Source organism: Gallinula chloropus (genome assembly GCF_964237585.1).
Source record: "Gallinula chloropus genome assembly, chromosome: 15".
NCBI classification, from domain to species: domain Eukaryota; kingdom Metazoa; phylum Chordata; class Aves; order Gruiformes; family Rallidae; genus Gallinula; species Gallinula chloropus.
This window is the reverse complement of record NC_140100.1, coordinates 6831643-6859089: the sequence shown is the minus strand read 5'-3', so window position 1 is coordinate 6859089 and position 27447 is coordinate 6831643. Positions and strand designations below refer to the sequence as shown.

The 27447-nt window shown below is 43.5% G+C and overlaps 1 protein-coding gene across 1 annotated transcript in view; it reads left to right on the top strand.

The window, feature by feature from the left end:
- The window catches only part of SDK1 (sidekick cell adhesion molecule 1), a gene marked incomplete at its 5' end in the record, with an annotated part of 398756 nt that overhangs the window by 340218 nt on the left and 31091 nt on the right, over positions 1 to 27447 (top strand). Inside the window, 6 exons of the mRNA XM_084271072.1 lie at positions 2377 to 2578; positions 4616 to 4719; positions 6436 to 6506; positions 11262 to 11397; positions 13287 to 13346; positions 15877 to 15978. Coding sequence (XP_084127198.1) covers positions 2377 to 2578; positions 4616 to 4719; positions 6436 to 6506; positions 11262 to 11397; positions 13287 to 13346; positions 15877 to 15978 — 675 coding nt within the window. The remainder of the gene's footprint in view (positions 1 to 2376; positions 2579 to 4615; positions 4720 to 6435; positions 6507 to 11261; positions 11398 to 13286; positions 13347 to 15876; positions 15979 to 27447) is intronic.

Genomic DNA, 27447 nt, shown 5'->3' with positions numbered 1-27447 from the left:
AGTGAATACTCAAAGCTCAGGGCTTCTCCTTTTCAATAAAATGAGCTCAGATTTCCCAGGCTGTGCACAAGCTGTTGCTGGTTTCACAATAGCTCAAGGCAGAACTCCCAGCTCCGCTGCAGGAACAATGATCCCTCGTTGCTATCGATGCTTTAGGGTTATCTTGAATAGGCAAGGCAGTGTAAAATGAACCCTTTCTCTCTTTGACGGATGACTCTGCTGTGTCTCTATGCGTGCTGTGGAACCAGGTCCCAAGGCACTGTGAGAGTTAGCTGAAGTGATCCCCTATGTAAAATGTAGAGAGAAAAATGTGTAATCTCACATTAGCAAGATTGATAGGAGGAGTGATAAAGATTTTTTGTCCAGTGCCACAAACAAACAATAAACCTGAAACTTGTATACATGACAATAAATACTCGAGGGTAAAAAGATATTTAATTTTCATTAATAAAAAGGCATTTAATATCCTCGTAGTCCTTTACACTGAGATAGGCAATGGGCACAAAAAAATCCCTTGAAATTTCACAACATTGTTCATTCTTGTCCTTTTAAATTCCTTGGCTAATCCCAATATAAATCTTCACACTTTAAACTGGTACATGTGAGATTTACAGACCCCAAGCTGTATCGTAGCTGTATTGTCCAGAGGTTCTTATGTAGTGCTTTAAGTCTACCTTGGGGTGTGGTACCCTTCAGTGCAGCCAACACCAGTGATCAGGGCAGAACCGAGTCAGAAAATGTAAACGTAGGGAGAAATTAAAAGTGCTCCACTGAGTCATGATGACTCAGCCTTCCATTCCTGCACAAACAGCTCACCTTAGCGTTAGCTTGTGGCTAAACTCCCATAAATAAACTCTTTATCCTAACAGGTTTGTACAAACAGTCAGGAAGTATCTCTTGTAATAAAGGAGATTTTAAGATGTCCCATTAGCAGCGGAAGGAAACCCAATCATGGGAGACTGACTGCAAGACCTGACCTGCCCAAAACTCTGAGCTGGTTAAAGCTTATCAGCAGAGAGTATTAAATCCCTGCATGACACTCACTTCCTCTGATAGAATAACCCCAAATACCTGCCTCAGCCTGTCAGTGTCAGGCATTGACCTTTTGCATTGTACTCCAGCTTGCAGGCCGCTGGCACCGAGGGCTTCCTCCAGCTAATAGCTTACAAATCTTTGGGCACTGATGTCAGCAAGAGTATGCTGCAGAGAAATGCCAAAACGTATAGGAAATGGTTTTAGGGGATGGGAGGGAAACGAGATGCTCTCTGTACAGACCTGGAGGAATCGGGCAGGCAGAGGTGTGTTTATGGAAACAAGTGCTGATGAAGTTGAATTGAATTGCTTCTCAAAAGCAAGTCACTGCAGTGTCTCCAATCAATTTCTGCTTTATTACATGCCACACATTTTAATCAGAATCAATAATCTTCATGATAAACAATTAAACAATTATTCCTCACTCTATAGAGTTTCTCTATTGAAATCGATGGAGTGCGGAGACACAGTGACGGGAAAGGAGATCTATATTCAAACTGTGGGGACTGGCGTGCTTACACCTGCATTACCATTCCCTGCCGCATCTAAACGCTCTACGGTTAATTGCTCTGGAGAGATCTCCCTCAGCCTTGGCACTGGCTGGTTTGACTTTGCAGGGTCAAGGGTAGTGGGTATGAGAGAAGAGAGGGGAGGTGTGGAAACGAACTGCAGCAGGTTCTCACACTCCAGCATTGCACTGTCTCCAAGCTGGGGTTTGGAAACAGCAGCGGGAGCTGTTGATGGTTCCCAGTTCCCTGCCAGAGCGAGCTGGTGCAGGAATTCAGTATTAGCTGTAAGTCGTGCACTTGGAGTCTGCTACACACAAGCCTGTTCCAGCTTCATCCATTCCTCCTGTTCATGGCTCGACTGGGGCGCAGCTGGTGGAAGAGGATGCTGTGTGGCACAGAGAGAATGTAGTCCCGTGGTACCAAGTAATAAGCACAGGTTAAAAAGTGAAGTAGTTTACAGGTAAATTCTAACAAAAGAGCAATTGCAGTTGGAAACACAGACGAGTTTCACTGAAGGCTGCCTTAGTTTTCTTGGCTGATGGTTGTAGTGACTCTTCCTTAACCTGCCAGGCTGAGATATGCTCAAGTTTGAGGTCTGTTGCTAGGAAAGTGTGTATTCAGTGGTGACCTTTTACGCGAGGGGATAAGAATCAGTTTTACTGCTGCTTTTTGCACTAGAAGGTTAAGGAATGGGATGGCTTGTACACTTCATGGGGCAAATCCAAGTGTTCAATCTCCTGTGGTATTACCACTATGAAAATCTGATCAGGCTCTCACATTTTATGTTATCTTGAGTTTCCTCTCAAAGCAGTACCAAATTGCGGTGTAATTGCAGATCGACCAGCGCCTCCCAGGCAGCTGATGACCCCCCAGAGTGATGTGTCGTCACGGAGTCTGCTGTTGAAGTGGGTCCCTGGAAGTGATGGGTCTTCACCAATACGATATTTTACAGTCCAAGTGCGAGAACTGCCACATGGAGACTGGCAAACCTACTCCTCCTCCATCAGCCACGAGGCAACATCCTGCATTATTGAAAGGTACCAAATAATCCCAGGCAGGCATAGAAAATCCCACGCTTCTACTCCCAACAGTTAGGAAGCCAAAACAAGCATTACTCAGCTTCACAGTCTTTTTGGGGGAGAGAGGTTAAGTGAGGTCACTGCTCCCGTTTTAGAGGTGGCATTATGAACAGCGGTTGAGAGATTTGCTGAAGGTCACGCAATAAATCTAATTAAAGTTGGATTGCAGTGCATCTTTTTGAAGTCCTTCCTGAAAGCTCAGCGTGGTAGATAACACAACTCAGGCTAAACCATATGTAGCCACACACTGTTCTGTAAAATACAACTAGTTAAAAATCTTTTCAGTAGTGACTGATGTTAAAATCCACTCTCAATGCTGCATTGCAATTATCTCTATATAAGCTTTTCCAGATGAAATGGGGACCATTTTTATCTGTATTTTCCATACTGAAGTTTATAGATAGCATCAGAATGTTTAAACTTTGTTATTCAGGCTTCATTATATCCTCAGCGATGCTGTTGTAATTAAAGTCCTTGTAACATCTGCAAAAGCAATTGAATGTCTATGAGAAGGTACTTGTTTTGCAGTCCATTTTCTCTATTGACCAGCTAGTACAAATCAGATTATTTCTAAAAGGCCGTGAGCTTTTGGAGAATCAAGTATCTGAAGCATTCAGAGGCAGGTTATTCAGGCCTGTTATAAAAACCTCAATGGCTGTTATATGGCAGCTCACTGGTCATGTGCCAGAAGACACAGATACATTGCTATCCTTTTCTCTAACTGTGCAGAAAAAGAAAACTTGACAATTACAGTACAAATATAGGTCTGATTTGTTGACCTTGGAGGTGTTACACCCACCCTGATTTATACCTTGTAGCTTTCCAGTCAAAACCTGTAAAAATCAAGGAAACCTTCATTTAGACTTTACATTGGCACTAGTAAAAACAAAAGATCAAGAAAGATGATTCAAATTATTCAGGTTGTTTTAGGTAAGTAATGGACTTGTAATAGGGTGGCACAACTGGAAAAGGTTTCCTCCCCCCCCTTGCTAAAAGCTCTTTCCTGTGAAAGTCTGGAATAGCAGTATAAGCATGGTGGGAGAGTGCTGCCCATCAGAATGCATTATCCCTTGATGTTTTACCATTCCTTACAAGTTACTTTACTTGGGTTTGTAGTCAGTGTTATATCTGCCAGCTGATGGCTAGACACTACCAATTAATTAGCTAAATCCCCCGTAATTTACAGCTCTGCCTTTCTAGCCTCTGCATGTGACTGGGAAAGCAGCTTCCCCCACGCCTTCTCCCTGCCAAGCCAAGACAGAGGAATCTTTGCAAAGGTTATGTCAGCTGGAAATCACTCTTTGCATATCTTAAAGCACTGCGTAGATAAAAGAGCTGCAGGGAACCTGTTGTTACTGTCTTTATTAAATAATCCAGGTAATAGCATTAATTTGAAATTCAGTAGGAATAAAAGGCATTGATCATACGGGATGGTCTAGAGGATTAGTCAGAAGGCTGGTGCTCTGAATTCCAGTGCCTGCCGTGCACTGGCTGACCCTGGGCATGTTCCCTGCCTCCTCTCTGCCTGTCATCCCCATCCGAGCAGGGAGGATGAGCTGCCCCACAGAGTTTGAGGCTATACCCGGCAAAGCACGTAGAAAGGCAGGTTTTGGGTAGCCATGCAGAACTCAGAGTAGCACATCTTGTCCTGTCCAGCAAGCCCCAGTCGTAGGCTGCTCTGTGAGCTGCACTTCATGGCTGTTTTCTGCCACTGGATTCATTTATGAATCCGTGAGTGTATTCAGGAACTCAGGCCAGTGGGAATCCAAGGAGATGCTGCTGGCAGCAAGATGCTGATGGCAACAAGATGCCAATGTCCCCATGTCCTGAGGAAGCTGGGGCAGGCTGCAAAGAAAAGGCAATGTGGAGGAGAGATAAAAACTGCTCAGTGAGTGGATGCCAATGGGCAGGTTCTCTGTCCAGGCTTGTTCAGAGGCATGTTGTGATGATGTGAGGAGATTTCATCCCTTCAGCCTTATTTTTTGCATTCCACAGCTTGAACCCGTTCACCTCTTACAAACTGCGAGTGAAAGCAACCAATGACATCGGAGACAGTGACTTCAGTGCGGAGACCGAGGCAGTCACAACTCTGCAGGATGGTGAGTGAGGAGGAGAGGCACACTGGAGCATGGGCACTCCCCAGTGCTCCTGGGTTTGCTGGGCCTGCTGCAGTATGTTCTCCACTGGGACTGTGCAGTGAAAATTCAACAGCCAATGCAGTTTTGTTCATAGGAGATTGATACAGGTAGTAATGAGATGTGGCTGAATTAATAACAGACAGCCTTAAGTGTCCTGCTGTGCCCTCTGATAATGAATCATACTTCCAGGAGTCTCAAAATGGAATTAAACTCCGTTTGATTGGCTTCCAAATTCTGCACTAACCATTATCTTTGCAGAAATTGAATAATTTACAAGAGATCATTAAAAATAAATGTAGAACCATGCATACATTTGAAAAAGTTTCTTCAATTGTTTTCACTCACAATCTACATCACTCTGCAATATGGCAAAATTGCTGAGGTATAAGTAAGAAAGAGTAGGAAGCTCCTGGAAACGTGAGCATTTAATCCTGCAGATCAGGGCTAATAAACTGTGAATGACATTGACAAGGCTTTTATTTTTAGCCTTAGAGATCAGCTTCTAATTCCTTGATTGTATAAAGTCAATGCCTGAATGCAGAAGTAGCTCTCATGTCTTGAACGGAGAAAGGAACACTGCAAAGTCTGAAAAAGCATCAGTATTTTCCCTTAGCCTGGGAGTACTGGGATAGACATATATACAGTGCTAGGAATTAGCCAGTATTTTATATAGCTCAAGGAATGACTAAATAAATATGACCTTGAGATAAAAAAATAGCAAACAGTTTGCAAAGGAATGTTTAAAGAATGTGATCTTGAAATCAGAAAAACAGAGGACAGGGCTCAGGAGTATCCTAAGTTAAACAAGAAGCCACATAATACTCAAATAACGTGGCTAACAGCCTTTTAAAGACATCCTGGCTCTCCACCTTCCTGAACAGCGGCTGCTGTATCAGTGCAGGCTGCAGCCGGTACTAATGAGGCAGCACTGACTCACTGTTTTGGAATTTAAAAGTTAATTTTCAATTCTCTTTGAATTTAGCTACAGTGAATCCAGAGTTGTGCTTGGCCTCCTCACAATACAGCGGGGGAAACGCTGTGAAAGCTTCTCACCTCCTTAACAAACCGAACATTTATTCTGCTGAGCAAACCTGGTGCTGCCACTAGAGCATTGCGCTGTGGAGAGCTGTCAGCTCCTGATAAGCCTTCACTTCTTCTTTTTGAGCTGCTATAGTGTGGGGGTGTGTGTGCTATAGGCCATGGGCACAGGAATGGGTTAACTGGCCATAAATCAAGCTTTCCTAACTAAAATAAGCTATGACTGCATGACACAGACTCCTAAAAACAACATGGGCTTGCCCCAACTGTGGCAAAAATATCATGGAATATTTTGGGAGCAGTTTGGGGGCACGTGCACAGCTGGTTTAACTTCCTTTCAGATGTGTACCCAGTTGTTTGCAAGCAGCTGGCACGCTGCAGCTTCCTTCAGATTTATGGCCTCAGCTTTTCTTTTAATCCTGCTCAAGTTGCCAAGGCCACGGGTAGAGCGAGGGATGTACGAGAAGCGGCTGGATTCTGCCTGGGCTGCGATGTTCATCTTTGCTTTTGAGACCCAGCCGTGCAGTAACTGGGATAGAAGATGTTCTTCAGCAGCAGAGAAAGAGGGTGTGATGAATAGGCTGCCTGCTTCCCACCCTCTTTCTATAACTGCTCTGGTTAACTTTTTTTCTGGTTTAGTTCCAGGTGAACCACCGAGTTCTGTGTTAGTAACTCCCCACACGACTTCATCTGTCCTTGTGCAGTGGCAGGTAGGTAAAATGAAAAATGTTGATGTTTCTGGAACAATTTTTTTGTTTCTTTGACTTTTTGACCTTAATGGTACATCGTCAGGGAAGTTCTCCTGAGCTTGAAAGTATTGTAGTAAAGTTGAAGGACTGCAGCTACTTCCTCACGTCCTGATCTAGGCATGTATTTTAGTGATGGATGGAAATTTCTGGCAGTTGCCTTTACTTTGTGCCCCATGAGGAATGCTTGGGAGGTAAAGGAGTTTCTGTAGTGATGCCCAAGATTGTTGTACAGATTCTCCTGTCCTTTCATTGATATCCACAGACTTGCATCTTTACATTGAAAACGTTCAGCAGAGCACTGGTTAAGATCAGGTAATCAAAAGCTCGCTTTCATTCACATCACATACAGCCTCCTTCAGCTGCTGAAATAATCAGAAGCATGTGCTGTGCCTGAAATCCTGCTCATACCTTTGAGGAAGTTGCTCTTTTTGGCTCTTTGAGGGCTAAAAATTGAGATTTCTTCAGAGAAAAGGAAGGAAGTTTGAGCCCTCCGTAATACCTCTGCGTTGGATGTGAAAGTATTTGTGCCAACTCTGCGTTTTATATAGGCATTTCCTCTGCCTTCCTTTATCTTTCAATACTGGCCACCTGGGAGATGCTGGAACATTTTGTGACCCAGTGCCTGAGGCTTCTTTTTGCGGAGTGAGCATTAATAGAGGGAACCCAGTGGGGTACTGCACGTTATCCATAACCTATCCTGGAAAGCCTCTGTTCACCCTGCTCCCGAGACAATGTCCCACACACATAATAAGGATAACTTTGGACAGATTGCATTATAGTGACAAATGTACATACACATTTACAGTACAGATGGGGCTCCTTGCATTTTTGGAAAAAAAATATATGTATGAGGGTCTGTTTATTGCTGTGCTGCAGCACTTTAAAAATATGCCTGGCTGTACTGCTGGGTTGCTGGCCTGAGTTCACGCAGCATAATACTAAGCAGCATCATTGCTTACACCATGTTGAACAAATAGAAGACATGTTGAACGGTTTTAACCAAAGGAATTATGGAGAGATGTAAATCTACCGCCCCTCTTACAAGTAAAGCCCACAGTGAAGAAAACAAGGTACACAAAGAGAGGACAAAGAGGATGTGAGGCATGATGTACCGCAGAAATAAATATTCCCTCAATTGACTGATTATTGGTGTGTAGTTAATGTGAAATAGGTGGTTGTTTAGGTAATTGGATGCTTTTTATTTCATGAAAATGAAATGGGGTTGTTGTGCCAGAGCCATCTCAAGGGAGTTGTGGGCGATTATATGTCATTACTATATGTATATTAATAGGTCCTGGTAATTCAGCCGTACTATATTTTTCAAATAAACAAAAATCTTCAAGCCTCACAATAGCCTCCAATTAAGAGGAAGTTTCACAGCAGTGTCTAAGAAATAATGTAAACTGAAAACAGCAGTCAAGCTAAATGGGAGAGTAGATTTCCAAGCAAAGCTAAATTTTTAACTTTGAGCTGTGTTAATAATTCACAAAACAAACTCTAGATGCACTATCTGTGCTTTTAGCTGCTTGGTCCAATCAGTCCATTATTTTTAAATTTGAAGTAGGAAGAAAATAAGTAATTTCCATTGAGGTCTGTTGTATCAATAATGCAAGGTTATTTCAAATGTTCTGGAGGATGTTACAGTTAACATCAGGATCATGCACTGTTCTGCTTCGAACTTCCATTTTAGCCTTTTTTTTTATTTTTAAACAGCACAAAAATGTTTCTCTTACTTCTGTACAACATTATGGGCTGCCACTCATAATCATTTTACCTATTTCAGCAGATCCCTCAGGCCTTCCTACAAAATCCTAAATAATCCATTACATCAAAAGCAGAGTTTTGTCCATGAAAGACAGATAGGAAAGGGAAGACCTGACCTTTTAGCAGAGTACCCTTTTCAGGAAAGAATCATCATTTCCATGGCAAGGAGAAAGACAGTTTTCAAGCCATTTATTTTCTGAGCTCTCCTGTCCTAAATTTAAAGGAAGAAAAAAGTATGCAGAACCACATGAAAGTGTAAGAAAACAATCCTTGCTATCAACAAATCACTGTTGTACCACAATGAGGAATTAAACTTTATCTGTTAGGTAGCTGTGTGGCAGAGTAGGGAGTAACAGTTTCTTTTTCAGCTTCAGTAGTGTTTTCCTTTTAAGATTCTGTAGGATATTTTATTTATAGTTAAAATAGGGAAAGACAATGAGTTTTTCCGAGAGCACCTTCCTTCTAGATAATAATTAAATGAAATTCAAACCCGTGTAATGTTCACAGTTTTTTTTTTTCATTGTGTGAAGCTTATTTCCATGCTAGATAGTCTTTGTTCTCTTTCACCTCCTTTGTGGTGACACACTCAAGATGTATCTTGGTGGGACAGTCCCTCCCTTCCTGTCTCTGGAGAAGGCAATCCTCATGCTTTGCATTGTGACTCCTCCCTGCCAGGACAGAGTCAAGTGAAGCAACTTCAGTGTAATATAGAAAACAAAAGAGTAAAGTCAGAAGAAGATGGGGGGTGGGGGGGAAGAAGATCATGATAGATGTACTAGTAATTGCCAGTAAACCATATCTCATCTTCTCCATCTTGCAGAGGAGAACATTTCAGCTGGTCCACAAGCAATGGTGTCATCGGGCAGCCCTTGAGAAGGCCATCACTTAACTTGGTGTATTTGCTCAGTCCCTTGAACCAGGGGATCAGTCTGAGACTGGGAGAGGCTGTTGTACAAGAGGTTGATTTGTTTGCCTTGTAAAATGAAGTCTGAGAGGAAATATGATTGCCCTTCTTAAAATCCACCACGGGAGTAAACACCCCACAGGGAGAAGAACAATTTAACCCAAAAGGCAATGTTAGCACAGGAACAAATGCTTATAAACTAGCTATGAATTATTTAGATTAGAAATTAGATGAAGGTTTTGAACTGCCCAAGTAGTGAGGTTTGGAAAAGCTTTCCAATAGGAATACTGGGAAGCAGAAAAATTAGCTTATTTTCTGGTGTAGCTTGCTCTGTTTGTGAAAAGAATTTTAAGAAGTTGTTTTTTGCAGTCTTGAGGGTCTAGTCCTGATGATTCTTGAGGTCCCTCATGATCTTGTGTTGCTAGATCATTCTGAAATGTAAATGCTAAATAATAGTGATAGGTGGTCAGAGCTTCTCCAATGGATGGAGCACAATAATGAGCATGAAACAATGATGAATGAGGCTCTCCAACCATGCAGAGCAAGTACAGAAAGACCTTGGGATTATCTGAATTGCTTTCAGCAGGCTCTGGGCAGGACAACTGCAAAAGAAGGCGGCTTCTTGCTGGAGCAGTTTCTGCTCCTTTTCCTGGTAGCTGTGTAGTGTGTTTAAACTCTGGTTCACATAATTTCCTTTTTTTTATGCTTCCATAAACTGCAGTCTTTCTACTTCATTCCTTCAGCCCTTACCCAAAGCCAAGCCCCTTGCATGAGGCAGGACAGCCCTCTCTTCTCTTGCCACCATAATGAAGCAATGGAAAATTCTTGTCATTTCTGGAAGCAGAATATAGGTTATTACCAAATATCTCCCTCCTTTCCTGTAAAAATATTCTCACTTTCTTCATTAAAATGACATGTGGTGTTACCTTCTGTTGTGAGAGTATTTCACACCAGCGGTTAATTTTTCCACAATGGACAGAAGGTTTTTCCTTAGTAGAGTTCCTGAGACTGCTAGGGATTTCTCTGGATTAAAGGCGAGATCATCATTAAAATCCTTTTCATTTATACTTTCAGCCCCTTAAATTTCAGTACAAGAATCTTTAGAAGATAAATGGCTCAGGGCATCTTTTCTTCTCTGCAGTTCTTAGCCTGTATTAGACTCATGAAAGTAAATTTTTTTCCCAAACACAAAGAATCCCTCTGCTTGTCTTCCTTTAAGCAAACCATTCAGACAAAAACCTCCTTTTCGGTGTACTGGCTGTGTCTCTGTATCTGAAGGAAGATGTGAGGGGCTGCTGAAGAACCCTTGCTGAGGCAATATGTCTTTGAGCACCTTCCAACATGTTGCAGAGGGACAAAACCCAGCCTCATATTTGCACAGGCCCATGACTCTATATATCGTACTGCTCCAAGCTGTTGCAGAGGAGACCCGGGCTCGCCTGGGACTGGACCGATGCAACACACCAGAGAGCATCATACCTCGACTCCTCTCTAAATGCTGTTAGACCTATTTTAATCTTCCTAATTAAAGCCAGAATGCACCAATGCTTTGTTATTATCTCATCAGTCTGTCAGTAAAATAACGCCGAGTGAAGAACGCTCTGTGAACAGTTCCCAAAGATGAAGAGCACAGAAGAAATTCTGCTTTCCACAAAATAGTTTCTTTCTTTTCACCTCAGAAGTGAAATACTGGTTTGCTGTGCCACCAGTAGTGGCCAGCAGGGTGCGTTTTCAGGGATATGTTGGCTTATATCCTTCATCACAAGCAAGTTGCTGTGGACCAAGAAGGAAAGGCGTTTAGCTCTTAGCATAGTGCATCGCATGTTGATTTTTAAGGGCCTTTTGTAATTGCTGCATCTGAGAAAGCATCGAAGTTACCTTTGACTTGTGTTTGTCAAATTACACAGCCTTTAACCCTCTACATAATTGAATGGCTACACTGACCAGAAAGCAGTGACTCTTCGCGGTGTCAGGTCCTGCCTGTTGTGACGGGTCTCAGTTGCAATGCACATTTCACCAAGCCTGTTCCTAATGTCAATGTTTTTCAGCCACCCAAAGTTGAGAGTCTCAACGGCTTGCTGTTGGGATACCGGATCTACTACCGGGAGCTGGATTATGACACTGCATCTGGAACGGAATCCAAAACCATCCAGAACCCTTCAGCTTTAAGAGCAGAGCTCACACGTAAGCCTGTGTTTTGGACCCTATATTATCCCAGGATGGTAATACATTGTCATACCAGACACTGTATGCCTTCTTGCCCTGTGGAAATAACATGCAATTGTGTCTAGGAGTGCTGGGGATAATTCAGCTTTTACACAATCAGGGTGAAGATGCTGAAAGATGCTAATAACTCCGGTCAGCATTGCTTGTAATGATACATGCTAATCTATGTCAGCATGCTTGAATTGATGTTGTCTCCCCCCTGTATCATCTGATTTCCTGCTTTCTGCTACCTCCATTTCGTGATTACCCTGGTATACTTCATTTTGTCATCAGACAAAAAAGAGGGGGACTTCATTTTCCTCAGCTGGGAACATTTTTACATGTTTCTTGCTGTTTTGTGGTAGTTTATGTAATTGACATTTTGGGTTTCTTTTTGCAGTATAAGAAAACAAGTGAGGAGAAATTATAAATAGAATTTTAACAATTTCAAAACATTTGCACCAATTTTGGAAGAAAACAGGAAATATGAGCAAGAATTTTAAGGTGCATGCTTGCCATGCTAGTCACTGTGGGGTTTGGCTCACATGGCAAGAAAGTGGAGAGGGAGAGAAATAATAGAACAATGAAAAGGATTTTTAGACAAAGGCTAGGAAGGAAATCAGGGGGAAGAATAGGCAGAATAAGATGATGGGAGGCAAAGATGTGAGCACTGGGTAGCCTGACATACAGTCCAGCAATGAGACATGCTCACAGAGGGACCAGCTTTTGTCCTTTTTGATGTCATTGGAATATTCAGAATACAGTAATAGTCACTGAAAGAGCAGCAGAATAAAGTTGAGTTGAGACTACTTTAATACCTTACATCATCCCCCATGTTTCTCTGAACCCATAAAAGTGTTTCCTACAAAAGAAAGAGTGATTTTGGGGGATGTGTTGAAGGAGTAGATGTTTTAAATATGACATAAGTACCTAACTCTGACCTCACTTATATCATCATTGCTTAATGAGACTTCTCAACTGTCCAGAGATGTAACCAGGACAGAGTAGAGATGTAAAGCTCCTATAGGGTAAGGCATGTGCAAGGGACAGAAGCTGAATGAATGGCTATGTATTATCATAAAACATTGACTTTGGATGCTCTCTGGTCTCTCAAGGCAGGGAGCTGTAAAACCTACTGGTTTCCTCTATTCCCTCTTCTTGTCTGACCCTGCAGCTATGTTCCTAACAGCTGTGTAGTAGGAAAAAAGCATGCAGTACCTCTCCAGGGAATCAACAGAGAGGAAAAAGGGGTGGAGACAAGTGTATTTGAAGAGAAGTATCCCAGTTTCTCCTTATAATATGATATTTCTCACCTTAGTACACCTTTGTTCCTCAATGACCCATTTCATGCTGGTTTAGCATGTTATTATGGTTTGCTCACAGTAGGAATGTTGAATTCTATAAGTGGAACTGGGAAATCTAACACACATTTAAAGAAACAGGGCCTGTCCTTTTGTAAGTGTTTACCTCTTGTGGCATGTGTTCCAGGTCCTTACCCTACAGCTCTTCAGGTTTTGAGTTTTGCTTGTTGAGAAACAAGAATCTAATACAGTGTGAAGAGTTTCCCCCCCAAGAAATTTTCCTTTTTACTCATTTGTTCTATTTAATCTAGGAGTTAGAACATTTCTGTGTTGTGTATTTGTGAGATTCTCTGTTTGAGGAGGAAATGAAACAGCCTCATGTGTGAGTGAGATGCTTTTGATGTGTTACGAGAGTGATGTGATTTTACTGCCCTTCAAGGTATAGTCCTAAAGCTCAAACTGTGGATGTGTGTGCTGCATCATTTGCCTCTGTCTCTGCTGTACATCATTTGCAGTAACTACTTCCTTGCACTGTAACAAGCTTTCTGCTTTGCTTACTCTGAATAGCCCAAAGCAGCTTCAAGACAGTGAACAGCAGCTCTGCATTAACGACGTATGAATTAACACGTAAGTGCACATTGCCTTTAGATGAGATTCTTTGTAATGGTTCAAAATACACTATAGGCAAACTCCTATGGCTCTCCTCAGCAGATCTAGCAGAAATCAACACAGATTAATGAATCTGCTTTCTTGAGTTTCTTTTTCTTTAAGCCTTTGCTTTCCCTATATCAAGAGATGTTGATGATGCAAGTAGGTAGCTGTTGTAAAAATGTGGCTGCTGGGAAGGTAAAACATTATTGACTGTAACCAGCCAGTATTGCTGATGCTAGATGAATTTTGATTCACTTGTGTGCTGGTTTTGGCTGGAATAGACTTAATTTTCTTCACAGTAACTATTAGGGGTCTGTGTTTTGTATTTGTGCTTAAAAGCGTTGATAATAGAGAGATGTTTCTGTTATTGCTGAGCAGTGCTTACACAGAGTCAAGGCCTTTTCCTCTTCTCACCCCACCCTACCAGTGAGTAGGCTGGGGGTGCCCAAGGTGGGACAGCTGACCCCAGTGACCAAACAGATATTCCATACTGTATGGCGTCACGCTCAGCATGTAAAACTGGGGGAAGAAGGAGGAAGGGAAGGGATGTTCAGAGTGATGGCATTTGTCTTCCAGAGTCACTGTTACCTGTGATGGAACCCTGCTCTCCTGGGGAGGCTGAACACCTGCCTGCCCATGGGCAGTGGGGAATGAATTCTTGTTTTGTTTTACTTGCATGCACAGCTTTTGCTTTACCTGTTAAACTGTCTTTAGCTCAGTCCATGAGTTTTCTCACTTAGACCCTTCCAGTGAGGGGAGTCAGTGAGCGGTCGTGTGGTGCTTAGTTGCCAGCTGGGGTTAAACCATGACAGCTTGCTACATATTTTGCAGTCCATCTGACTTCAGCTGTATCACATCATTAGCCCTATGATTCAAGCATTGCGATGCTCAGACATTCCATGGAATAGGAGGCCAGTTTAGAGAGAGACCAATGAATATATGTGCATCTCCAGAGGTGTTTTCAATTGGAAATGAATAAAATAGCATTCGACAGAGTTAAAAGGCAAGTTGCTTTGTGGTGATGATGGTTCACTAGATAGGTTTTGCCCAAGGCTTTTGAGTCACAGATTGTGATGGGCTAAAAAAAAAAATGAAGCCCTATCCCCACTGAAACTTGCATGCATGAACTCTCATGTGTTCCATTTTCTTCCACATCCAGTTAACACTAAAATCTCCCTTATGGCTTTTCATGGCAGCAATTAAAGTTTCCCTGTACAAGCTGCCCAGTATTATACCCTGTATATCTTACTGTCTTTTGTTTGTTTATGAACTTAGCATCATTACTGCTGATTTGCTCCCTACCTGTTCTCCAGTCTGCCTGAGTTTAGTGGTACCATGTCAAAAAGTTCATGTTCTATCAGATACCGTTTGCAATTACTCCTGAGACCAAGGAACAATGCTGGTCAGATATAGGGGCACAACAGTTGTAAACACTTCCATGAAGCTGAAACTAGATGAACCTCTACAATTAGGCTTATCGAACCTTCCCAAATCGATGGCCTACTGTCAGCCATAGAGTTAAAGGTACTGTGTGATTCCTGGACAGCAGAGAAAACGATTGACAAAGGGAAAAATTTGGACCCCTGGCCATGCGTGTCTTAATCAATCCGGTGTTCATTTACATACAGCAATTTATGTTATTGATCATTCTCTGATTTCACTGTTAAATATTTCAGATGATAAATATTTCTGTTAGGATTGATTCTTTCATCCTGAAAATGCGAAAATCTAAAATTGTTCAGGCACTGCCTCCCCTAATGACGTTGACATGATTCTATTCCACCCTCATTTGCATCTGTTAATTACCCTCATAGCACTGGGTTTTCAAGTTGGTTTTTTTTTCATTCACTGCTCTCGTTCTCCTACCTCATCTGTCAGAGTAGTTTCTATATGTCAGCAAAGAAATTGGTTGCCTGGTGGCCACAAATGGACTCCAGACTCTCTTTGTGATTGATGTTCAGGCTGTGGTTACTTTGAAGGAGCAAGATACCCAAGCATCCCTTCCGATGTAACTCCCGATTCCCCACTGCCGGTCATCTGCCCTCTGCTCAGCAGTGACATGCTCAAGCAGGGCAGTTGCTAAATGACTCCTGGGATAGAATTTCCAAGAACTAGGCAAAGGCTTGAAGCCATGTTCTTTCCTACCAGTAGTGATGAAAAGGAGCCATATGTCGAAATTTCAAAACAAAGTCCTGCCTTTTTCTGAATGACCTAGAGATGTTCCTCTATCTAGTTACCTGTCAGGAATAATTCCTTTTACTGAAGCAACATTGTGAGGAAACACTGGAAAACCCTGCCATTTCATCACAACAATCTTTCATAATTATGCAAATCCTGCTGTGATGTGGGAGTTAAGGAAGGGATGGAATTAGACATTGCACAACTGTACTTTCTAATGCTGTGTTTCACAAGAGAGAAGTCTGGTGGTAAAGAGGTGATGGAATCTAAAAAATATCTGCAATATAGCATAAATATTTATATATAATATAATATTTTACTTTTTCAGAGTTGAAGAAATACAAGAGATATGAAGTGCTAATGACAGCCTATAATATAATTGGTGAGAGCCCTACCAGCACACCAGTGGAAGTCTTTGTGGGTGAAGCAGGTAGGTAAAACAAAAATTAGTTGTTGTTTTTTAAAAGTACCAGCATGGTTTACTGTTCTCTAAATAATATTTGTCCAGGAAAGGGATTCTTTGAAAAAATCCCCAGTTGTGATCACTAGCAGTTTGTTGGAGCCGCCTCTCCTGGAATATGCTGGCACTGACAGTTTCTTGCCATTTGAAAGCCAGTTGGTCTATACATATAAGAGGAGAAAAGGCATTTGAAAGAAAGGAAAGAGTTTTTGGAGTTGCAGGAAGATGACTGTTCATACCAAATTAGCTTGAGGGAAAAATTGACTCAAGATAAAGAACTGAAAAGTGGAGCACAGGAAAGCCACAAGGGAAAAGCAACAAAACTACAAAACAAGGGAGACTTGGGAAGCTGGTTCTTTTGGTTTGTAGCTCTCTGTGTAGAGAACTTGCCTGTGCACTGCACCTTGCTCTATTTTTATGCTCTTGAAGGTAAGAAGACACTGTGTGCAGTTTAAGGTTAGGTTTGGAAGCCCAGGTGATGGTTGCTCTGAGGACCATGCAGACTCTGTAGCTGCATCCATCCCCTGCAGAAGCTGAGGGATGCAGCACCGTTCATGCCCTTACTTACTGTGTGTTCCTGAATCCAGGCTGTGTTTGTGAAATGTAACTTGCTGATCATTTTAAAATCCCTTCTTTGGAAGGCTGCAAGTGGAAATCAGGGCGAGACAGTTACCTAGACACTTCTTTGGATGCTTTGTGAAACAGGTGACTTTGCAGAGCCCAGATAACCCACAGCCGAGTCTGATGTCCTCAGTAACTCTGGCTGAGGAGCGCAGGAGGAATAGCTGATGTCTTCCTCACAGCCACCATGGCAGTGCCATATTTATGGTGACCCCAGCTGGAGAGAGGCTGGTGCCGAAATAGTTGTTAGTTATGGTATCAATTTCTGCAGCAGCATCTTCTGAAGCTTAGAACAAGACCAGGCGACACACGCACCCTCCTGGTGTTCAGTCTGCCACCATGAACGAATCTGATTGCTGTTTTGTTCTTCTGTCTCAAGGCTAGGATGTAGAAGCTATCAAACCCAGCACTAATTCATTCTATTATTATTCATTAAATACTCTATTGCTCAAAACTAAGCAAAGCACTTCTTTTTCAAATGCTATTGCCTATTTTTTTTCAACTCTACTTAACCTTTTCATTTCAAATATGGTGCAACATTCGCTATCTTTCTCTGAAAACATCATAAATTAATCAGAGCAGTGTGGTTCTGGAGAGACAGCTGGCAATATTTACTTTTTTTTTTTTATTTTGCTGCTGCTCCAACTTACTTCTGCAACTGCAGCAAAGAAAACCCCAAGTGGAGCCAACTGTATCTGGCTTCAAACTACATTTTCGTTTCAGAGCTAAATGTCTCACTGCAGCAAATGGAGCCAGCAGATGCATTTATACACGTGTACATGGCACAGAAAATCAGCTGGGGAAAACAAGGAAATGCTGTTATATCATGTCTTTTAATCCCATAGCCCAGGTCTTCATTATTGTAACTCAGCCAGGGAACAGGGCACTGGAAGAAGCCAAACTTGAAAAGAAAAGGAGTTATCCAGGAGACCTTCTTTCACCAGTAGGCAAGGCTGGTATACTGTGACTCAAGTAGTTTTTTTAGAGGTACTGGATTTACCTCTGGTTGGGGACAATCCAGGTTCATGCAGTAGAAATGATGAATGTAGGATCTTCCTGCCGATTTTCACTCTTGTTGTGTGAAGTTATTACACTTTGTTATATAACTGCCTCTTCCACCTCCAGAACTGGCTGTGATTTATCCTGTGAGTAAAGTGATTGGAGCTGGTATTGCAATTTAAGTTTTAAATTGATTTGTGACACCTTTGAGTTAAAGTGTGCGGGGGAAATACAAGTTTTTGTTGTTGGTATTTGCTTGATGTTCTTAACCATGGTAAAAACAGTTAAGAAGGAAGCTGGAAAAAAATGGGTCTGCTTAGCTTCACCAATGGGGTGTCCATGTTAAAACCAGAGAAAACCTTCCCAGTAAACAACAAACGCTGGCAACACAAGCAGAGCACTGAACACAAAACGTCTGAAGGGGACCAGTCCTCATCTGAAGGCCCCAGATAACTTAGGTCTCAGTACTTGTTAAACAGTCCCCCGTTCTGCCCTAAGGGCTGCAGTAACTCTGGTAGGTGCCAGAGCATTTCCCTCACAGTTGTAAAAAAAGAAATATACAGGCTGTGCCTTGGGGAAAATGTGTGAGGTTTGGGCCAATTCAGTGAAAATACCCACTTCTGTGGAGTCCTGGTGGGTGTTTCAAACAGTGTGAGGCACCAGGCGATCATACTGACAGATGATGTGCTGTTCAGCTTCCATGTCTGGTGCAGCCAGATGAGCAGTGCATAAGAGGAGTGTCTGTAAATCCCTCCTCTGTCTTGCACTCTTCCCTGTTAGATTTGAAGAATTTCCTATGATTGTGTCTGGATTTTTACAATAAAAGGTCAAGTAGGCAGTGGAGAGCCCCTTGACAAACTTGGGGGGGGGGGGAAAGGGGGCCATTAAAACCAACCTTCCAGCAGTTTTGCCAATCAAACGAGTGAAAAGCACACAAACAGGGAGTTACTCTTGAGCCCTGGAGCACTGTTGAGCTGTAGCCCAGCCGACAGCCTCCTCGGGCAGCCCAGGCCCTCAGCTCTCACTTGGCTCTGAATGATGGGCACGGGAAAGTTCTGGGAGAGAACAATCTGCTGGTAGGCAGCAGGCCTGACACAAGTAAGGAGACCTCTGTATTCTGACTTGCCTGGGAAATAAGGGAGCGGGGCACAAGTGGCCTTGGGGGTTTTTTTCCTACAGGTGGAGCATCTTGTTCCAGTATCCCGTAAGATCAAAGCCCCAGCAAAAACTCCATTTGAGTTCTGCCTGGATGTTTGCAAAACTCACTGATGCGAAGAGCAACTCTTCCCTGTGCCAGGAGAGCGGGCTGGGAGTCCTTGCGCTCCGTGTAGCCGGGAAGGATGCGCTGCCTGTTCGGTCTGAACTGAGCCAGCATCCTTCCCCCACCTGCCTCAAGCATCTGGATCCCTCTCCTCCGCAGACCAGACCATCCTCGTAACGTTGCCTTTTTAGAGCTGGCTGCAGCTCTGCCCTGCTCATTAGAGAAGCGAGTGCATCTCCCGACAAATGACAGAAAAATTGAAAGCTGCCACTTGCAGAAATTAGGAAGGGAGTCGCAGCCCCGTCGGCAAACCCCCTTCTCGCCTTGTTAATTCATTTAACAGTTCAGCTGTCAGGGATGCCGGCTTTGATTGGGAAGGCAGTGAGTGTTCAGCGAGAGGCTGGGTAGTGATATTCATCCCAGCCCTAAATGCAGCTGCTACCAGAGGTGCTGTTCTGCTCGACTGAAATTAAGACTCTCTTAGAGCAGCCACTATATCAAGAGCATTATTCTACCGGGTCACTGTCACTATCTGATTGTCTGGTGGGCTCTGGAGTTCAGGTGACTCCACTACCTGCATTTTAATTAAACAGAAATCACAGGTTTGGGGCAGGCGTGCTTCACCTAATTTGGGAAGGTGGATAAAATGGAAGGCGGCAATACAAATCCTGTGCTAACGAGCCTGCAGCCTCAGTGCTTCTCCCATATACTGCAAAGCTGTTCTGGATGAAAAATAATGGAATTCATAATTTCTTCCAGCAGCTGCTGCTGGAGGAGAGCGCGTGTGTGTGTGGAGAGGAGGGAGCAGAAGGGGTGAAGTGCACCCAGAGACAGTAGCTTTTAAACAGGTTCTAAATCCGTTTGTGTGAGGAGGGGAGTGATGTGTGTCATTATAACTCATGGTGACATTGGTGGCCTTCAGAATCCCTAAGAATGATGAAGCTAGTTTGTTGTTGCTGCTGTTCTTTTTAATAATGATATCTGAGAGATGGTTCTGCAGTGGGAGAGAGGAGGAGTGCAAAGAGCTGGAAGACAGAGACTTCTAAGAAGTCCTACATTGAAATGCTGCCGTGGTTGCCAGCATCATCTTTTACAAAAGCAGGTTTCCTGGCCACATGAGTTTTTTCAAAGTGAAACTGCCCCTTGCAAATGAATGGTAGCAGGACAGGATGATGACTGCTTCTCACCTCTCTTTTCTTTCCATCTTCAAAAGCTTAAATTTACCTCTTGGTGAGAAGTTTGCAGATGCCAAAGCAATTTTCCCTCTGTAATCCGCAGCTATTTTCATCTGCCCTCTGCCTGCATCTCCACAGGTGTTCTCGGAGTTCCCAACTTTCGTTTTGTCCGGTTGTAGGTGACACGTGGAGAGAAGCTCTGCTCTGCCAGTAAATCAAAGCTGCCTGACCATCTCCAGCAGTTTCCAGGCAAGGAGTAGAAACCACCTGGAAAGCTCAGAGACCAAAAATAGTTGTTTAGGTTTGGGAAAAAGAAGACAAAATACAGAGAAGGCACCGTGCTAAGGGGAAAGAAGCCTCATAAAGAAGCAAAGACATGACTCTAGGCACCTGGCTCCCCTTTATAGGCTGCTTCTAGCACAGAGCTCTGGACCCTTCTCTGGCTATCTGTGTTTGGGCAACAGTTCTTTGTCTCTCACACTAATGCCAGAGAAGATTCTCAGAACAAGGCAGCTTGTCCCCAAGTGCTTTCATCCGCCTCTATGGGCCTCACTCTTTTCATGTGTTCATACAAAGTACGTGGTGTCACTTCCCCATCAGAGGTCACTTTCTGGAGAAGGGAGTCACTCAGCGTTACCTTGGGCCCCCTTTTCTCTTATAGCACAGAAGCTTTATCTCCTTCCCTGCCCTGAACATAGCTGAGAAGATGCTGTGCAAAGAAGTCCCCTGTGCCTCCTTGTTAACAGCCTACAAGAGGAATGACAACATTTCAGCGCATTAGAGCTGGCAGCTTCGATCAGTCTGCTGTGGCCCCCTTGGCTGTTTTCTCCTATCTGTTTGGGACACGTGGGCCGTGTCTCTCGGTGACTGACTGTGCGTATGCAGATAGGGAGTGTGTTGCTGCTGGCACAGCTAGAAGAACTGGGTGGGCATTTCCATCCCAGACGCCACTGGAGGAGGGAAGAGAAGGATTATCATGGCTATTTCACATTTCACAGACTAAAACCTGTCAGCCTAGGGACAGTATCTTCCCTTGATAAACAAAAGGGGATGGAGGGAAGCTATTGGAAAGTAGTATAATAAATAAATTATTGGTTTCACTCGCTCAAACTTTAAACAAAGGGATTGGCTTTTCTTGGCAGCTTAAAAGCACCAAGCCTTTGAAATGCCGAGGTACTTGCTTTTTCATTGTTGACACTTCTGAACATCAGCATAAGGCTACTATTGGGGCATGGCAGGGTGTTTGATACATTGGGTTTCCTCCTCCCCACCCTTACATTTAAAGAATCTACAGAGTTGTTAAATGTCATGAATCAGCTGTCCTGGGAATGCCCTGCTCCAGGAATGACATTGGGTTTTCATCCTGTCCCCAGTGCCTTTCTCCCTAGGAAGGAGGTCTCCTCCCAGCTCACAGATTAAGATCCAAACCGTGTTCTCCAACAATGCACTGAAAGAGAAATTCAAATCAGAGCAAAGCAAGAAAGGAGAAACTATAGGAAAATGAGGAAGGGAAAAAAATGTTGTGAGATGTTTCCTGTTTACAGTGGGAAAGAAACCTCTTTTCAGTTTCTCTTGCATGACTGGAAACTATTACGCCTGTATCCCAACAGCATTCCATTCCTGAGAGTTGGAGCAGCCACTGGGTACATCCTGTCAGTATTTCTTGGTGGATTTTAAACTCCTTCAGACTCAGTCTGTACAAGGTTTCCACTTGGGGTTTGTCTGCAGCAAGTCCAATTTGGATTTGTTGTTCCCATCAATGCAGCTCCGCTGGTGGTAATAGCAGTATAGATAGCGCTCGGCTGCATTATCTAATCCGGCGGGGCTGTGACAGGATAGTAAAAAATAACAAACTAAAGTGTGCCTACATTAGAGCATTAGTCATTGCTTGTGTGTTACTGGTATTGCTGCACTGCTGGGGAATTATGGATATGAATTTTCTATATAAACCTTGGCTCCCTTTCCTACACAAACTGGCTATTTTTCAAGGGTAGTTTTACGTTCTTAATCTGTTTACTGATGAGCACAAAGGTTTCATAATTAAACTTCCAAATTTGGTAGCTCAGCTCAGTAGCTGCTCCATAATGGTAAGACAGAAAGTAACTGTGCCAGTGTGAGTCTGTGGGAGAAGTGTCCTTAATGTCAACATGTCAAAAAGACATCCCTGCAGCTCTCTAGAGACTGAAATCTAATGTCAAGGCAGAAGGAAGCAAAGCCTAAGTGAGAATCGTACTGCTGTCAAAGCAAGTTATTCTCCCATATAGGAAAAGGAATTTTAAGAGAATGCACTGGAAAGCAGTGTCCAGATTGAGACATAGATTTGATGGGCTTATTTGACATCTTTAATTCTCCATTGACAATCCAGAAGCTCCCTAAAATGATTTGCAATGTTTTCATCTTGCAAGTAAAAGCTGAATGTGTGCCTCATTAACAGCTCATTAAGTTGTTAATATTGGTCATAAGCAGCCTTTGGTACAGCACAATGCTTTATACAGTGCTGCAGCTCCTGCTTAGCTCTGGTTTAATTGCCTCTTTTTATCAGGTCTCCATGTAGGAAAGATGTTTCTGTCCCAGCAAAAATGTTATCAACTTTTGATCAGCTGAGCTTGCTTATCTCTGCCACTGCTACTGCTGGTGTGGGTGGTGTTGGACAGCAATTGCCATGTGACGTTTTGCTCAGATGATGAACTTCCACCTTGCAAACCCAAAGATTTGATGTAGATTTGCAGTGCAGACTGTAGCCCAGGACAGGCAGACTATCCGTACTCCAACTCATCATCGGGACTCCTGCCGTTGTCCCGTGGTTGGTGCAAGGAGCGGTGGGAGGGGTAGGAGGAATTAGCTGTTCTGCTGCAGTGCTATATGGCCTGTGAAGAACTGAGTGCAGGGACATCCCTGCACAGCACACAGAGGGAGGAGGGATGAGAAGCCTGATCATGTATGCAGAGCCTTACTGAACTAACAGCAGAGCTACTCCATTAAAAGCAAAGGAATTAACCTTCCTTTCAAAAACATGAGCAATCAGTAGTAAAGTAAAACGGACCATAAATTGCTCTGGTAAAGAAGTGGGGAAGCCCCTGGCTGATAACTCACATTCAAGCAGACGCAGGCTGGAGTTTGAGTATTTTTAACGAAAGGGTTATATCTGCAGCCAAATTCCTGTTTTCTCTAATTGTGCAGTCCTGCTCTGCTTGTTTCCAGTCATCCTGGGATATGTGAGCAAAACGTTGTAAGTATTTTCATATGGGTCTCAACTCCTGTGGCTTTGCCTCCTCTGTACAGCTTTGCTGTGAAGCCAGCTGTAGAGAAACACAGTTGGTTTTCTTTTCTGACATCTGTTTGCTGTATCCATCGTCAATCATGGAACTGGAGGCATTTCAGGTTGCCTGTTGTAGAGCAAAACCAAAAAAAAGTTGTGATTTTTTTCTTATGAAAGCATGAATTAGTAATATTCTGAAACATTTTGGCCACAGAAAGCCGGACACCAAGATGATATGGGGTATAGGACCACAATGATGAACTTAGGGATGCTCTTACTGCAAAATCAACAAAGAAAGAGAAAATTCTCACTCAAGAGTCAAGAAAATGTAAATTTTATCTCTCTCTCCCAGGAGTACAAGATCACAGCCCTCCTCGGTGAGCTCCCTGGGGTTCCCTGGCCATTGCAATCAGAAAATCCTAAATTAATCCCTCATGGGGGGTCAGGTACCCAAACTTGCATCAAAGGCTACAGCAAAAGGTTATCACAGTGGCAGATCTCTCCTGCTCAGTTTGACTTTTCCCCTGATACAGCTTTTAACATTTGGTATATGGCAAACCCAGTGGAGATTCACCCTAATTATTTGATACGCTCTCTTGACTTTAGTGGAGCATAAGGAGTTGTCGGTGCTTATTAGGCTTTGGTAGGTGCTGCTGTTACCATTAGTGAACATTAAGTGGGTGCTTTTGTCGGCTGCCATGAACTTGTGGTATTATAATAGTAGAGTGTGGAATTAACAAATTATAATGAGTGGAACATGACTATAAATGGGGGAGGTGGAGTCCTGGGAACCAGAGAGCCCAGAGAAATAGTCTGAAGTAGGTAATTTTCCCTCTGTCTGAATGGGGAGGCTTTTTTCTGAGAGTTGTGAGTGGTACTTTCCCACCTGGTGCTGCTCCCGTTCCTCCCAGTGCACACAAGGGAGGATCAGGTCGGAGTATCAAACAGTCAGCAGTTCTTCACCATCCCTCGCACCCTTGAACAACCTTCAGTACCTCCTGGGGAGTGGGGGGGGTGCGAATCCTGTGCTCATCAGAGCTGACACTGCTCTCAGTTAGTCAACTCTCACACTGGGTGAGCTCTCCTAGCTTTAGTGGAGCTACCCCTCATTTGCATTGATGTAAGCAAGAGGGGATTTGAGCTTGTAGGTTTATGCCTGTGTGCTTGTTTGCGCATACCTAATGCTTGTCAGGCTCTTGCTGTTCCTGTTCGTGGGTCCGTCTCTGCTGACTGACAGGCTGCCTTGCCTGGGTGTGATCATATCCTTGTTGACACAAAAGAAAATAGAGGACACAGCTCGTTTTATTGGTTTTCCCCCTTCTTGTTTTAACCACCTGTGTGCCCTTTCCAGAAGCAGCCTGGCAGTTCTGTAAGGGCTTTACTTGTGGGCCAGGCGTTCTCGGTCCCTTGATGGATAAACTCTGTATGCAATGTGATAGCCTATTTTAGGTTTGTATTAACTAAGTAGAACTGTGGGCTTCAGCAAAAGAAAAGCATGTAGTTTTTGTTTCCAGGCTCTAACTGTTTCACAGTACTGCTCCATGAGATTTGGCTTGGCTTTAGACATCATGGTACAATCACAATAAGTTTTTCTGCATCACTCAGGTTGTTTCTGTCCCATCCTGGATTGCATGTGGCTTGTTGAAAAACCTGAACCTCATATTAAAAGATTAGTAATCATAGCAACAGTGTTTTCACCACCACTAAAAACGATGGAGAGGGACAGGATGAGAATTACTTCTGCTTGAGTCACTTGCCAGATTATGAAGGTTCTTCATGAATAAGTCATATCTGTGGAGTTTTCCTCAGAACATGATTGCCTCCTCAGTTGAAAAAAATGGCACTGGCAGATAACCTCCTAGGCTCTGGATCCATGGAAAGGGTACTCTGTTTCTAGACCTTGTTTCATTTCAATGTTTTTTCTGATATGTGCAGTGAATGTCATCTCTCCACTGTTTCCTCCTTCCACCCCCGCCTCCCTCTCCTATCTCTGCAGATGGCTGAAGACATGCCTAGTCAGTGTTGGGAAGCTTCCCAGTGCTAAGCAAAGAATCTGGGGATGTTACATTTGGGTATCGTTTGCAGCTGCTTTTATTTACGCTTTTTCATTACTTTAATACCCTTAAACATGTGATGTGGCAAAACACAGCTACTGTACTGTGTACAGGGAGGGGGCCAAGTGTTTGCCTACCCAGATAATATGGCACAGAGTAAAGCAATGCTAGATTCCCAAAGTCCCCATCCTGACAGCTATTCTCTTATCTCCTCTCCACCTCTTCCTCTCCACCAAAGTAGGCTTTCTTGTTTATCTTTCTATTTTTGCATCGATTAGATTGTGCTCCCTCTTCATCAGTGCTCAGGAGGGTGAAAGAGATGTTGTTCTCGTATTGACTTCCGTTGGTCTCTTGTACATTAGGAAATGTTTCTATTTCTCTTGCACTGATCTGTGCAGCCACGTAAATCAACACGTGTATCAACATCCCTGGGGGGAGGAAAAAAAGGATTATTCCCTATTAAAACCTGGCTGTCTCCAGCTGCTTTACACATCCCCAGTAGGAGGTTGGGCTTTTGAAAGATGGGGGAGACCAGGCTGCTGGTCTCTGAGACTCATTTCAAGTTGCAGAGTGACATGAGCCTGCTGTATTTAATAACTGGCAGAGCACTAGGGTTTGGGGCCAAATTGTCATGCCTGAATCAGGGGGTTGGAGTGCTCAGGTCCCGTGGCAGCAAACGGAGTTGTGTTGGAGGGGTTAAGACCCATGGCTTTCGTATGAGGGTCTGGCTGTCCTTCTGTAGCTCAGAGACATCTGAGTAACCCCCAAAAGCACAGTCCCTGGAAAAAGCATGTACTTCCATCTCAAAATGCAGCCTAGCTTAAAACAGCCAGAAATTGGTGGGAAGCATCTTTTACATTCTAAATATAGCTCACACCGCTTTGTCACAGCGGAAAGCAGCTTTGCAGTAGCTGTTTTTGAAGCACAATTAACTAATTGTTATTGAACTAATCAGCATCGCTCACGCAGCATTCCTTATGGCATGGAGGTACTGCTGCACAGGGGAAGCATTCCTCGCTCCCACCTCCCTTTCACAGGCACTGTAAGAAAAATGGCCAATAAACACTGAACGTTTTTCTCTCTTGCTGCTCTGCCTTGGTGGAAGGAGTGACTGCAAACCTCTGCAGATCACCTCTCTGGTTTTTCTTGAGAGTTCCTTCTCTACGCCCATGCTGCAAGGAAACCTCTTGTGTTTCTCTTTGCCCACTCTGCAGATGAGTCTCGCTGTTTTATCTCGTGACCTTCTGTTTGGTTTGTTGCGTTTGGCTTTTATAATCCACTTAACTGTTGCTTATCTACGCCATAACTTGAGGGCAGTGGCTGCATTGGGAGAAGAAACAATCTGTTCTCCGTGCCGCTGCAGGCACCCAATACAGCAAGGATGGTGGAGGCTAGACGTTAAAAAATAATAACCTCAGTTATTTTAAGGGATATTAAAATAGGGATACGCTGGTAGAGGTTGTATGGGGACAGTGGGGAAACCTGCAGAGAGGTCAGTGGTCAAGATTACACAAGTATCTGACCTGCTGAGCTGATCCCAGCGGGGTGCAGGAGCGTGGCCTGTCTGAGCCCTCTCCAAATCCGTACCGGCTCTGTTTCCTGTGACCTTGTGTGCCAGGAACCAGAGTGCAAGCTTTGGTGGTGCCGTGTGTGTGTGCCTTAACTGTCAGCAATGCTGCACTGAGTATTCCTGTGTCTTCTCCCTCCTCATTACTCACTAGGTAGGTAAGATTACAGCCAATACATCAGAACATGCGGCAACCAACCCTCGGTTAGGTGTAGACATACAGATTAGAGGCTTTTTAGGCCTGGAGCTGTCTCTTTCTTCTGTGTTTATGCAACACGTTGTGCAATGAGAGCCTGGCCTCTAGGTGCTAACACCAAAATGCAAATATATTGATTACTAGGGAATGAAAGCAGGCATGCTGACAGAAGCAGGCTTTGATGAACTGGGGGGAAAACGCTTGCTTAGATAGAAAAGGATCAGAGGTCTTTACAAAACAGACATTTGCTAGGGAATGTTTGGAACTGTGGGATCAAGCTGATGCACAGAAAATCTTCAGTCTCTGC